General features: G+C 53.7%; 1 protein-coding gene across 1 annotated transcript; it reads right to left on the reverse strand.

Moving 5' to 3' along the window:
* Positions 1-5,895: 5,895 nt before the first annotated feature.
* Positions 5,896-13,487, reverse strand: RPS19 (ribosomal protein S19). Its single transcript, XM_068993258.1, has 6 exons — positions 13,428-13,487; positions 12,882-12,952; positions 12,532-12,632; positions 7,378-7,561; positions 6,805-6,859; positions 5,896-5,959 (listed from the first exon to the last, which is right to left on the reverse strand). The coding sequence occupies exons 2-6, from the start codon at positions 12,950-12,952 to the stop codon at positions 5,933-5,935; spliced, it is 438 nt and encodes a 145-aa protein (XP_068849359.1). The 5' UTR covers positions 13,428-13,487; the 3' UTR covers positions 5,896-5,932.
* Between the last annotated feature and the right edge of the window lie 262 nt (positions 13,488-13,749).

Here is a 13,749-nt window from a genome sequence, read left to right on the forward strand (position 1 = left end):
ACACACATGAGGAATAAATGAGGCAGGCTCACCAACTCTGTGCCTACGTGATGGCTTTCCTTTCTGAGGTTCGGCATTTAAAAAAATATGTATGTATCATTTTATGTGGCAGCGCAGGGTCTTAATTGCGACATGTGAACTCTCGTAAGTTGTGGCATGTGGGTTCTAGTTCCCTGATCAGGGATTGAACCCAGGCCTCCTGCATTGGGAGCATGGAGTCTTAGCCACTGGACCACCAGGGAAGTCCCTGAGGTTCAGCATTTTTAATCCAAGAGATGAGGATGAAAATATCTCCCTGGTGCTGTGACTTAAGATGATATTCCTGACATCCAAGGGCCACAGTGGGCTCTTTCCTGGTGTTCTTTCATTTCAGCCACTTACTGCCCCCAGCCCCCACCAATTTAAAGGGGGGAAACTGAGGCCATCACAGAGGGGGCGCCATCTGCCACTTGCTCAGTGTTACACTCTGGTGGCGGAGCAGGGATTCCAAGTCACTTACGTGTGCCCAGGTTCCTTTGAACATCATTTTAGGTCAAGTGGGAGGAAAATGAAGCCTGAGGGGTGGGGGAGTGGAATGATATGAAGTTGTTGAGATGTTTGTGAGCTGTTAGGGGACCATGTCACACATGTGCACACACATATAAGACATACACACGTAAGGGGACACCTAGGAAGAAATTCATGGCAGGGAGATTTTTGGCAGCCGAAACTGGGAAACATGAGAAATTCCTTTATAGGAGAATGAATGTATACATTGAGCTATGGTAAGGAGTATGTCAAAGCTGTATATTGTCACCCTGCTTATGCTTATTTAACTTATATGCAGAGTCCAAGCATCCCCCAAAATTAAAAAATCGGCTGGATGAAGCACATGCTGGAATCAAGATTGCCAGGAGAAATATCAATAACCTCAGATATGCAGATGATACCACCCTTATAGCAGAAAGTGAAGAAGAACTAAAGAGCCTCTTGATGAAAGTGAAAGAGGAGAGTGAAAAAGTTGGCTTAAAATGCAACATTCAGAAAAGTAAGATCATGACATGCGGTCCCATCACTTCATGGCAAACAGATGGGGAAACAATGGAAACAGTGGCTGACTTTATTTTGGGGGGCTCCAAAATCACTGCAGATGGTGACTGCAGCTAGGAAATTAAAAGAGGCTTACCCCTTGGAAAAAAAGTTATGACCAACCTAGGCAGCATATTAAAAAGCAGAGACATTACCTTGCCAACAAAGGTGTGTCTAGTCAAGGTTGTGGTTTTTCCAGTGGTCATGTATGGATGTGAGAGTTGGACCAAAAAGAATGCTGAGTGCTGAAGAATTGACTCTTTCGAAATGTGGTGCTGGAGAAGACTCTTGAGAGTCCCTTGGACTGCAAGGAGATCCAACCAGTCCATCCTAAAGGAGATCAGTCCTGGGTGTTCTTTGGAAGGACTGATGTTGAAGCTGAAACTCCAGTACTTTGGCCACCTGATGTGAAGAGCTGTCTCACTGGAAAAGACCTGGATGCTGGGAAAGATTGGGGGCAGGAGGAGAAGGGGACGACAGAGGATGAGATGGTTGGATGGCATCACCGACTCAGTGGACATGAGTTTAGGTAAACTCTGGGAGTTGGTGATGGACAGGGAGGCCTGGCGTGCTGCAGTGCGTGGGGTTGCAGCGTCGGACACGACTGAGTGACTGAACTGAACTGAACTGATGGTGGTGGTGGTTTAGTCGCTAAGTTGTGTCTGACTCTTGCAACCCCATAGACGGTAACCCATCAGGCTCCTCTGTCCGGGGATTGTCCAGGCAAGGATACTGGAGTGGGCTGCTGGTTGTTGTTGTTTAGTCGCTCAGTCGTACCTGACTCCTTGCGACCCCATTGACTGCAGCGTGCCAGGCTTCCCTGTCCTTCAGCATCTCTTGGAGTTTGCTCAAACTCATGTTCATTGAGTCGGTGATGCCATCCAACCTTCTCGTCCTCTGTCATCCCTTTCCTCTCCCAGCATCAGGGGCTTTTCCAGTGGGTCAGCTCTTCGCGTTGGGTGGCCAAAGTATTGGTTGTCAATAAAGTAGCACATAGCAGAAGAGTCTGAGCTTCACTTGTCAACAGGGCTGCATCTCAGGACCAACAAAAAAATGAGAAGAAATGGACTGTGGCAGGATCCAGCTGACTTGTTTTCAAAAGGCAAAGCAATGTGTGCTGTTAGGGAAATGTGTGTGCAGGAAAGGGGTGAGCCCATGCAGGGGAGTGACACCCCACTCGCAAGGGGGGGGGTTCCCTCTGGGGGAAGGGTACACAGAAGGCTTTGTCTCTCTTAGATTTAGGTCGTTTTACTTTTTAAGCTGGGTAGTGGGTTCATGGGTCCTTGTTACACTATTATACTGTTCTGCGTGTTGAAGTCTTTTGTAATTTAAAAAAAGTTCAAATGTCACCCACACAGAACGTGGGCCTCAAGAGATCACACCTCCTGGGTTTGAATCTCAGCTCTGGTCATCTGAGCCTCAGTTTCTCCTCCTGTAACTTGGGCACAACCCCTCTGCCTTGTGAGGCTGTAAGAATATCACAGAGCAGGGTTCCTAGGACACACTTCCTCTTCTCTGGCCCTCGGACCCTCCCTGCTTCCCTCCAGGGATCCAGCTGTTCTGTTGGGCTCCTCTCTGTATAGCGGGTTATAAGCCCCTCTGCACTAAAGTTCCTCCTTCTGACCCCCGCGTAGGAAGATACCTGGGTGGTCCAGTTGCTCCACCCCTTGGGAATTCACCTCCTTCAGCATCCTTCCTGGCCAAGCTGGTTTTCAGGCCCTTGACTGCCCCCCAGTGGCCAGAGCGGTGCAGCCTCCGCATCGCAGGCCCTCTCAGGCAGGCTGGTTTGTCTGGGCACTTCCACGACCCACTTAACCCAGCACCCCTGGTATCTGGCACTGGGCAAGCTAACCAGATGCTTGGCATTGCATCCCCAGGACGACTCTGGGAAACTTCATTCTCAATCGACAAAAGAGGAAACTTAGGTCCCAAACAAGGACTGACTGGCTCAAGGCCATGCCCAGGAGTGAAACACTTTGGGTCTCATTTTCCTCATTTCTAAGCCCTTCAGGGGCTACAGCCCAGGTAGCTGGCTGTAGCTACCAAATGCCGGCTTTGCCACCTCCTAGCTGTAGGTCATGAGGAAAATCACGCATCCTGTGACTTCTTTTTCCCATCTCCAAACAATGTTGAAGCTGAAACTCCAACACTTTGGCTACCTGATGTGAAGAGCTGACTCATTTGCAAAGACCCTGATGCTGGGAAAGATTGAGGGCAGGAGAAGGGGACGACAGAGGATGAGATTGTTGGATGGCATCACCAACTCAATGGACATGGGTTTGGGTGGACTCCAGGGGTTGGTGATGGATGGCCTGGTGTGATGCAGTTCATGGGGTCGGAGAGTCGGACGCAACTGAGCGGCTGAACTAAACTGAAACAGTGGGTGCGTTTGAGCACCTACTTCACAAAAGTATTAAGTGATGTGGTTACACAGCACCTCTAGTACTTCAGTCTCTCAGTCGTGTCTGACTCTTTGCGACCCCATGGATTATACAGTCCATGGGGTTCTCCAGGCCAGAATACTGGAGTGGGTAGCCTTTCCCTTCTCCAGGGGATCTTCCCAACCCAGGAATCGAACCCAGGTCTCCCGCATTGCAGGCAGATTGTTTACCAGCTGAGTCACAAGGAAAGTCCCTGAGAAATCTGTATGCAGGTCAAGAAGCAAGTTAGAACTTGACATGGAACATCAGACTGGTTCCAAATCGGGAAAGGAGTATGTCAAGGCTGTATATTGTCACCCTGCTTATTTAACTTATATTCAGAGTACATCATGCAAAATGCCTGGCTGGCTGAAGCACAAGCTGGAATCAAGATTCCAGCTGGGAGAAATATCAGTAACCTTAGATACACAGATGACGCACCCTTATGGCAGAAAGGGAAGAAGTAGTAAAGAGCCTCTTGATCAAAGAGTGAAAACTGGCTTAAAACTCAACATTCAGAAAAGATCATGGCATATGGCCTCATCACTTCATGGCAAATAGATGGGGAAACAATGGAAACACTGGCAGACTTTCTTGGGCTCCACAATCACTGCAGATGGTGACTACAGCCAGGAAATCAAAAAACGCTTGCTCCTTGGAAGAAAAGCTATGACCAACCTAGACAGCATGTTAAAAAGCAGAGACATTACTTTACCAACAAAGGTCTGTCTAGGCAAAGCTATGGTTTCTTTCCAGGAGTCATGTATGAATGTGAGAGTTGGACCAAAAAGAATGCTGCATGCTGAAGAATTGACACCTTTGAACTCTGGTGTTGGAGGAGTCTCTTCAGAGTCCCTTCGACTGCAAAGAGATCCAACCAGCACATCCTAAATCAGTCCTGAATATTCATTGGAAGGACTGATGCTGAAGCTAAAACTCCGATTACTTTGGCCACCTGATACAAAGAACAGACTCACTGGAAAAGACCAATGCTGGGACAGACTGAAGGCAGAAAGACAAGAGTATGAGATGGCTGAATGGCACCACCTACATGATGGACAAGTTTAAGCTCCAGGAGCTGGTGATGGACAGGGAAGCCTGGAGTGCTACAGTCCGTGGGGTCACAAGGATTCAGACACTAGAGTGACTGAACTGGAGTACTTGGGTAGAAACACACTGGTAGGCTCTAGTCCAGTGTTCACATCAGTAACTTCCAGCCCTGACAACTTTTGAGCTGGGGGGCAGTAGTGCCAAAGGTGTATGACTCTGCAGTCTGATATTTTCACTTTGAACATCATCGTACACCAGGTATGCTGCTTTGAGCTGACAGGGAACCTCCCAGAATCCCTCAGGCAGAAGTAGCTTTACAAACAAGAGCAAGCTGAGGGTAAGCTGCTCAGGGTCGTAGCAATTATGGGCAGTAGTGGAACGCAAACCCACGTCATTAGAGTCCAGAAGTCAGGTGTGGCACTGGGTCTGATCTCAGTGGTAACTTGGGGTGGAGGAACCTCAGGGGTTGTGGCCTAGCCAGTTTAGCATCAGCATTTTAGCTTTCCCCAGCTCGGAGATGGGCCTGGTCTTTAGGGTTGCAAGGCTTCTCCCTCTAGGATTAAAAGGGTGTCCTACTTCAACCAGGGGCCCAGGCACAGGTAGTTCCTGTTCCATTAGTCAAAGCTGCTCAGTGTCCTCTCTTTGTGACCCCATGGACTATAGCCTACCAGGTTCCTCTGTCCATGGAATTCTCCAGGCAGTAATACTGGAGTGGATAGCTGTTCCCTTCTGCAAGGGAAGCATTCTTTACTGACTGAGCTACCAGGGAAGGTCCCATCAGTGCCAAGAGTCAATCACCATGGAGACCCAGAGGGGGCAGAGCACGGAGCAGGCCCCAGGCCGCAGCCTCTGTGCAGGTCTGAACACCCTGGTCCCAGCTGGGCCCATGCTGCAGCTTCCCCTGGTTGAGGGGGGTATAGCACGGCCCAGGCTAGAGATCCCAAGTGAAGGGTCCCATGTGGATCAGGGAAAAGAAGTGCACGCGAGGCAGAGGTCAAAACCTTGGGCGGAAGGCACCAACGGGTCGCCAGGGCTGCCTGCCCGCCCACTTCCTTCCAGGGAAGCAGCACTTGAGCCCCAGGGGCCCTCCTGCTTTGCTCCAGCAGGGCCACTGCTTGAACTTTCAGTTTCTTTTTTCTGAGACTCGCTCTGCGGAGATGCAAAGGCCCTGGGTCGTGCACCAGCACCTTGCCCACTTGGGGTAGAACCTGTTTGAATCTGGAAGCCAGGCCTCAGGTTTCAGGGGCTGCTGAGTACCACAGCCATCCAGGAAGCCCCTGGCGCCTCTTTCACAAGGGAAGGGAAGCACTCCGTCCTCCTGCCCTACTCCCCAAAACAGGAGACCCAGACTGGGGTTACGAACGAGGCAATTTATTAACCCAGCATCATTTGTTCTAATGCTTCTTGTTGGCAGCTGCCACCTGTGGGAAAGATAGATAAATAGTTACGATCAGCTGTGGCGCCGTGTTCGGGCGCTTCACTAACCAGGGGGCACCAGGCCTCCTGATTTGTGGTTTCCTATGTATTTATCTCACCAGAGGCTCACAGCCTCCGGCACTTCCCCCATTTACAGAAGCAGAAACTGGGACTCACGAGAGCACTGCAGTATGATTCTGACCTCTGTCCATCAATTCAGTCCACACAGCTGCTGGTGCCGGGCCCTGCACTGCCCCTGCCAGGCCACCTCCCGCTCCCAGAGGGCTGAATATGCCACTCTTGTCTGATACTGAGAAACTAAGGGACTCCAGTCCAAGGCTCCCAGGGGGCCCTTACTAAGTCAATGACACAAAGAAGAAAACCAACAACAGGTTCATGCCAGGCCCCGGGGCTCCTGCTGCTGTAGCTCAAGAATCCTCGCCACCACCTTGTGAAGTAGCTGAGAGCATTACCCCAGACAGGGAAACTGGCCCAGGGTGTCTAGCCAGTCGGCCTCCACATGGAGGCCGGGTTCTGTGGCACCCTGCCTGATGCTCCTTATCAGGAGTAAGGAAGAAACCCTGCAGTCACAATCAGAAGGCTGACCTGGGGAGACGGAGCGGCCTGTGAGGGAACGTGCCCTGCAGAAGAGGACCAGCTGGCTGCACCCAGGCCTGGGCGTCCCTTCACCCAGGGCCCCGCATTCCAACCTGTCTCCCAGCCCCCATGACGGGAAGTCTGTTAGAAATGTTCTCCTGCACCCCCGGCTTCCCTGCCTGTACCCAGAGGAGGAAACTGTCAAAATCCAGGCTCCAGAGGCCCCCGGGGGGTGACTGAAGTCCCCACTCACCTGTCCAGCAATCCTGTCCAGATCTCTCTGACCCTGAGGCGTCAGTTTGCGGCCCCTGTGGGAGAGAAGGGTCACGCAGGCCCAGGTGAGCGTGGACTCTCACCAGCATCCCTGGTCCTGGCCAGGCCTCTCCTGGACACGAGCCAGGCTTCCCAAGGAGGCACCTGGCCGCAGGACCTCACGACGCCAGCCAAGTCCCACTCAGGTCCCCAGTCGGCTGCATTCCAACAAGCTGGAGGCTGCAGTGGGAACCCCCCCTCGTCCTGAGCTGATGGGGTGTCGTTTCTGCAAGCAATAGATCAAAAGCCCCGAAAAATCAATTGGGAAAAGTTAACGAGCAGGCTAATGAAAGCGGACAGTCGCTAAATTACCTTCCTGGAGCCTGGAGTAGTCAGCCAGAGAGGTCGGGGCGAGGCCCCTCGGCTGCTCTCTCTTCTGAACCCCCTGCCTGCCCGAGGGCCAAGACACACCTGACACCTCACTGATGGGCAGAGGGGGGTGGTCCTCCATAGAGGCACCACTGGGGATCTGCCCAAGCACCCTCACGTGCCCAGCTTCCCCTCGCTGGCTTACCCATCTTGGTCCTTTTCCACCATCTTCAGCCCCTCCAGGGCTTGGAGGACCCGCCGGGCCACGCTCTTGGAGCCTCTGCTGAAGTGGCTGGGCATGACGCCGTTCCTTTGACGACCCCCGTAGATTTTGGTCATGGAGCCAACCCCAGCGCCACCCCGGAGGTACAGGTGCCGTGCTGTGGAAGCTGGGTGGGAGGGAAGGGAGGCTTGAGAACCCTTCCACAGAAGGCACAGAAGCCCACAGAAAGGGCCTTGCTCAGGGTCACACACTGAATTCCACAGGGAGCAGAGTCTCCCCGTCTTATAGTTGGGGAAATGAGAACAGGAGAACGCACACAAGGCTCCACTGCCCCTGGCTCAGGAGCCTGGGGGGCCGGCAGTGGAGGGGCTGCCGCAGCCACGCAACCGAGCATTTCCTGCTGCCCTCGGGACTGTCTTGGCCGCTACTGCCCCAGCCAAATGGTGAGGTGGACCTGAGGTTTCACGAATGGAGCCCAGAAAACGTCTGAGCCGTGGCTGTCCACAAACAGCTCTTTGGGAGCTCCGTAGGGCTGGAGAGTTGCAGAAAGGACCTACTGATTGCCCCACTGCTGTCCCAGGGCTGCCCTGAAGAGCTCGGGTTCCCAGTGGCAGCGGTGCTGACATCCTAACGCCGTGGACAATCCCAACCTAGAAGGTACGTCAACCTGCTCCATGGGCTGGGGTTTCTGGTCCCTAGACTGGCTCGGGCAAGTCCCCTGGCCAGTCTCCTTGGAAATCTCTCCTGTTCAACTGGAACACTGGCCCGCCAGGCCCTGTGCCACCTGCTTTTATGCTCTCTCCTGTGAGTAGTAAGATGGCCTCAGGAGCCAGCCTGATAGTGTGGCCGCTCTGGAGACAGACAGCCCGACAGATGGTTGTGGTTTTCTACCTCAGGGAGCAACTGAGGTTTGAAAGAGCTGGGGCCCAGATGCTGGCCACCACATGGCCCCACCTGGCTGAAAGCTCAAGGGTAGGGACTCTTCAGTTCCTCACACATTAAGATTCTCCCTGGTCCTGAAGATGAGTCAGCAGTGATTCTCTCAATAATGACTTGCTGCCAAGAGTCACAGGGCACTGGGCCATGTCCACGACCCTCCTGTCAAGAGCCAGGGTTGGGGGTGGGTTCCTCCTCACCTCCAGCTGCCCTCCCAGGGCAGTTCCTGCACACAGCCCACTGTCGGCCCGCCTCCAGATACGGATACAGGCTACAGGGGCCTATCATGGAGCACTAACTCCCGCCGCTCCCCCAGGGCCACTGAGCAGCCTCTCCCTGGCGTCACTGCCTCTGGCCCTGCTTCCTTTACGTCACTCTCCTTGGTTCTGTCTCCATGATTTGCACTGTGACCCCCTGCCTGTAGGTGCCAGTGAAGTCGCTCAGTCGTGTCCGACTCTTTGCGACCCCGTGGACTGTAGCCTACCAGGCTCCTCCGTCCTTGGGATTCTCCAGGCAAGAGTACCGGAGTGGGTTGCCATTTCCTTCTCCAGGGGATCTTCCCAACCCAGGGACTGAACCCAGGTCTCCCGCATTGCAGGCAGATGCTCTACTGTCTGAGCCACCAGGGAAGCCATGCCATCCTCTATACCAGGGCTCTGCCCCTCTTCCAGGCATCAAGCAGCCTACCCACTACCAGGATCAAAAGACTCACCTCTTATAAAACGCCCCCTTCCCTCAACAACCTTTCTGCCAGGGGAGTAACCTCATGGAGAAATGGCCTCCAAGACCAGTGCAAATGCCCAGTGGCCACCTCCCCACCCCAACCTGTCTGGCCATGCCCTGGTTCCATGTGGAGATCCGCTCTCCACTTGGGCTGTGGAAGGAATGAGAGCCCCACAGAAGGGTTAAGACGAACACCCCTGATTTCACGAACACCTGAAGAGGCTGCACACTAGACGTGAATTTTGCTGAACCAGGAGAGCCCCAATCTCACCACGGAAAGGGGTGAGCTGCCTGGTAGCTGGGGTTTGAACCCCAACATGGCTCCACGTCAGCTGTGACAGAGCCCACCCATGTCTAGTGGTCAGTGGCGCGGTACTCATGGGGACAACTTACTCCAGTCCCAGCAGCAAAAAGCAGAGAACAAACTCCAACAAAGCCCAACTTAACACCACTACAACTACCAGGTGCGGGGGACATCCCTGGTGGTCCAGCGGTTAGGATGCTGCTTCCTCACTGCCAAGGGCCTGTGTTCGACCCCTGATTGAGGAACTAAGTCCCATAAGCCAAGTGGCATGGCAATGGCCCCCTCCCCCCGACCATCTGGTGTGGCAGGTACCAGGGCCCCCCCTATCACAGCAGTTCATGCAGATTATTTTTCTGACCCCATTACAAGGGACAGCAAGAGTATTAACTTCACAAGTTGGAACTAACAGTCAAAATATTGAGTTCTACAGAAAGACACTGACCCCTTTTACCTCCTCTCTGCAGCCCTTCAGACCTAGGCCGAGGCCCCAGCCCCTCCTCCTGAAGTAGAGCTGTAAGGGCACAAACCCAGGCCACCCCAATGGTGTTTATGATGGCCTCAGTGAACGAGGGGCTGCCACAAATGGCTTTTCCTTCAACCCCTCCAAGGCATCCTTCTGCTCCCTCTAGGGAGACGCGGATGACGAGTCACTCCTACCTCAAACTATAGAGGAAGGACCACGCAGCGCCCCACACCCCACTAGGTGTCTTGTTGGTCCCCAAAGTGGATGAGGGGGCAGGTCACACTCCACTTGGCAAATGGCAGACCAAACAAGTCTTCACAGCCTAGCAAACCAACAGCCCGTGTTAAGTTCACGCTCATGGCTCCATCCTGACCCACTGAATCGTAAGACGGGAAAAGGAAACCACTCAGACTGGGACTGGCCTCCACCTTCCAATGAAATGCATTCAGTGGGAATTCTCTGGCAGTCCAGGGGTTAGGACTCTGTGCTTTCACCGCCCAGAGCCTGGGTTCAATCCACGGTCAGTGAACGAAGATTTTGCAAGCTGTATGGCATGGGGGGGTGGTGGTGGCCGGGAGAAGGGATTCAGGTGCCCCATCCAGCAGTGGCTCACTCACTGCCAGACACACACTGTATTCTTACCTCCCTCTCAAGCAGGCCCATCTGAGCACTCATGTCTACCCAGCCCACAATGCAGCGCCCCATTCAAAGCCCTTAGTGTCTCCCCTGACCCCGCTCCTCCCCTCAGAGGTCCCTGCTCTCCTGAAACGGTTCATCTCCACACCTCATCCCTCACACTCCCCCCACCACCACTGCCTAGAGGCGATTCATCCCTACAGATAACCGCACCTCTTCCAGAGCACCCTGTCACCTACCCTGCCCCTGTAATCTACACCTGAGATCAACCTGCCACACCCCCCCAGGGTCAGTACCTCAGTCTCCTCCTGGGCAAACAAGTTATCTTGTGATTCTCCTCCTCCAGAGTATGAACTACACAAACTCAGCGGGAGCACTCCCGATTCCAGTAGAGGCTGGCAAACTTGTCCTGTTAAGGGTCCTGTTAAGGAGTCTGTCATAGCTCCAACTCTGGCCTCTGCTGTGACTGTAAACGAATAACCGTGTCTGCGCCCCAACAAACCTTGGTCTAGAACCATTATCTGTGCCATTAGGGCAGCTGGGAAAGTCCAGTCAAAAGGGGGTTCTAGAAATCCAAAGGGAGACCAGCAGGGCAGGACGCACACCCAGTGTGAGGTGTTAGGGAAGGTGCACTGGACAGAAAGGGGCCACAGCAACTGCGGAGCTGACCAGCAGGCTCAGCCAAAGGGGCCACAGCAACTGCGGAGCTGACCAGCAGGCTCAGCCAAAGGGGCCACAGCAACTGCGGAGCTGACCAGCAGGCTCAACTAGGTGTGCATTACCCACGCCCTTCCCCCAACTCCCACCTCCCGCACCTAGAAACGCAAAGTACAGAATGCAGCCAAGGGAAGACAGCTGCCCACCACTAACTCCCCAAGCGATGACAAGGCCCAGTGGGTTGTGGTCTCAGGAGCAGGCACACCTCATGTCTTAACCAATCTGACACAAGAGCGAATCGGCTACCACCAGTCCCTATATGGGAGATTTCTGTTAAGTACAGATTACACAACACACACATACTCACCCACGAAATGAGAAAAACTTCTAGTCTTTCTCCAAATTTTGGGCATCACAAAAGAGCAGTCAGGACCATACAAACCTTGCTTCCCAAGCCGGGTGGATGGGGTGGCAGTGGTGGTCTTGTCCACCCTGTCCCACTCCCCATCATTCTTTCTAAAAACATTGAAGTGAGCAGGTGGATAAGCTACCCACCCCACTCACCTCACAGTCATCAGGGCTCAGACTACAAAACACTTCATGTTCTGAGGTACTGGGCAACCTGACCAAGACCAACTCTTCTCAAAGTCATGCCGGAGTTTTGTCAACTTCTAAACGCTGCTTCCCACCTACTTTCCACATGGAGACAAGCTGTGGTCAGGACAGAACCCACTGCACAGAGGAGGAAGGCTTGAGAGTGGAGAGGCTGGGAGCCCGCAGCGAAGGCCTGTGCAGAGGCTGCTGCCTTGGCACAATCCAGGGCTGAACCCCACGCCCCACTCCCAAGGCAAGCTTCATGGGGGTGACTGCTTGGAGAAACTTCAATCATTGAAAAGACAGATAAGAGTACTAACGCTGTGCAGTCAGGAGCTATACTTAAGTCAGTCCTTACTGAAGGATTAATAAAAAGGTAAGAGAAGCAGCTGGTACAGGGTGACAATAACGTTTTCTTCTCAGTACTTGTCAAGATTTAGAATAACTGGGTCACATTTCCAACCCCTTTGTTATGAACATCTTGTTAAAGAGGAGATAGGTGCTAGCGTGATGACCTGAATGAAAACAGGAAAAAAACCATTGAAAGCCCAACGACTGTCTAGAAAACGAACTACCTCTAGGCAAAAGATGAACACTTTACTCATTGTCCCTGGGATTCCCTCCAGGCTCCGAGGAAAGCAAGGGTCCTAACGTAAAATCGCTTACAAATGAACAAATATCACAACACAATATTACCTTACGTCACACAAGGCACGCAATGACAGAGTCAAGTATTTCTCTTGGAATTTCTGGGGAACAAGTAAGAACTCACAAAGGGGACGCCCAGCCCTCCACTCCCCATCCAAAGGCCCCAGTTCCTCACCAGCTCGTGTGTAGAACCAGTTCTCATCGTACGGAGCAAGTTCTTTATGCTTGGCCAGCTTGACGGTGTCCACCCATTCAGGGACTTTCAGCTTCCCGGACCTGGGACCAGGACAGCCAGAAAGGCACAATTCAGGAGCCTCCACAAACTCTATCCCAATTCCCTTCTGTCAGCACAACTGTACATCACTAGGAGCCCAATGTGCCCCAGAAAAGGAAAAACACTCAAACTCAAACACAACCCAGGCCTCATGCAGAAAGAGTGGACTCCACACTAACCTCCAACAAGCCTCTCCAGCCAGGAAAAGAAAGCCCGCGGGCCCAGAGCCCCCACCCAGTCCCCACACTCACTTTTTGAGGAAGGCTGCCAGAGCTCTGACGAACTCCTGCTGGTTCACGTCTTTTACAGTAACTCCAGGCATCTGCGGGCAAAATCGAGCATGAGAACACAGAATGGATAGAGAAGACTGCCAACGGTCGGGGCCCAGCCCTACGGCGACGTAGCCGCCGCACTCCCTTTCCTTTCCGAAGGCCTTACTGCAATTCCCCGCTTTAGAGGCCCCGGCGCCTGCGGGTCTTACAGAGCTTACCGACGACCACGGTCTCTCTGGGGCGCAGTAACACTGCCTGACCCCGTTTGTCAAGACGCTGTACGTCACCAACCCCCGATTCTGCCCCACACCCCGCCCTCGCTTTCCCGGGTGTCCACCTGGCCCAGCCGCGGTTCCCGGACCGCGCGGGTCAGACATGTCCGGGCCTGTCGCTCGCACGTGGCCGCGGCTCTAGGGGGCGGGGTGGCCCCACGCCGGTGCCCCGGAGCCCCCAGGCACGTGCCTCGGGCTCGGAAGCCGAGCCCCGACTCCCCGCGCCCGGGTCGTGCCGCAGCACTCTTCTTACCGTGCGGCCTCCGCGCTGCCAGCAAGGGGAAAGGGAGGAACGGGGTTTCCCGGGCGCACAAGTCGGGCGTCGGTTATCGCGAGAGTTCCGAGAGCTCGCGAGAACGGGCTTACAAAAAAAGGTGGCACCACCTCTCTCAGGGCAAAGGCGGCTTCACCTCCGCGGACGTGGGCGGGTTGGGTGGGAGGGCGGAGGCTTTTTTTTTCGCTCTTCTTTCTCCTGCAGCGAGATAGAGTGAGGAGCTCTAATCTCGAGCAGGAGGGAATCTAGCTTCGTTTGCCTCAATCGTGGATGGAACGAATAGCGGTGGAGGCTGTATCTC

This window comes from Capricornis sumatraensis, chromosome 20 (genome assembly GCF_032405125.1).
Source record: "Capricornis sumatraensis isolate serow.1 chromosome 20, serow.2, whole genome shotgun sequence".
NCBI classification, from domain to species: Eukaryota; Metazoa; Chordata; class Mammalia; order Artiodactyla; family Bovidae; genus Capricornis; species Capricornis sumatraensis.

Coding starts and splice junctions, on each gene's coding strand:
- RPS19 (XM_068993258.1), bottom strand. CDS start 12,952: ATGCCTGGAGTTACTGTAAAAGACGTGAACCAGCAGGAGTTCGTCAGA. Junction 12,633..12,881: donor CTGGCAGCCTTCCTCAAAAA/GTGAGTGTGGGG, acceptor TCCTGGTCCCAG/GTCCGGGAAGCTGAAAGTCC. Junction 6,860..7,377: donor GTGGAAAAGGACCAAGATGG/GTAAGCCAGCGA, acceptor TCTCTCCCACAG/GGGCCGCAAACTGACGCCTC.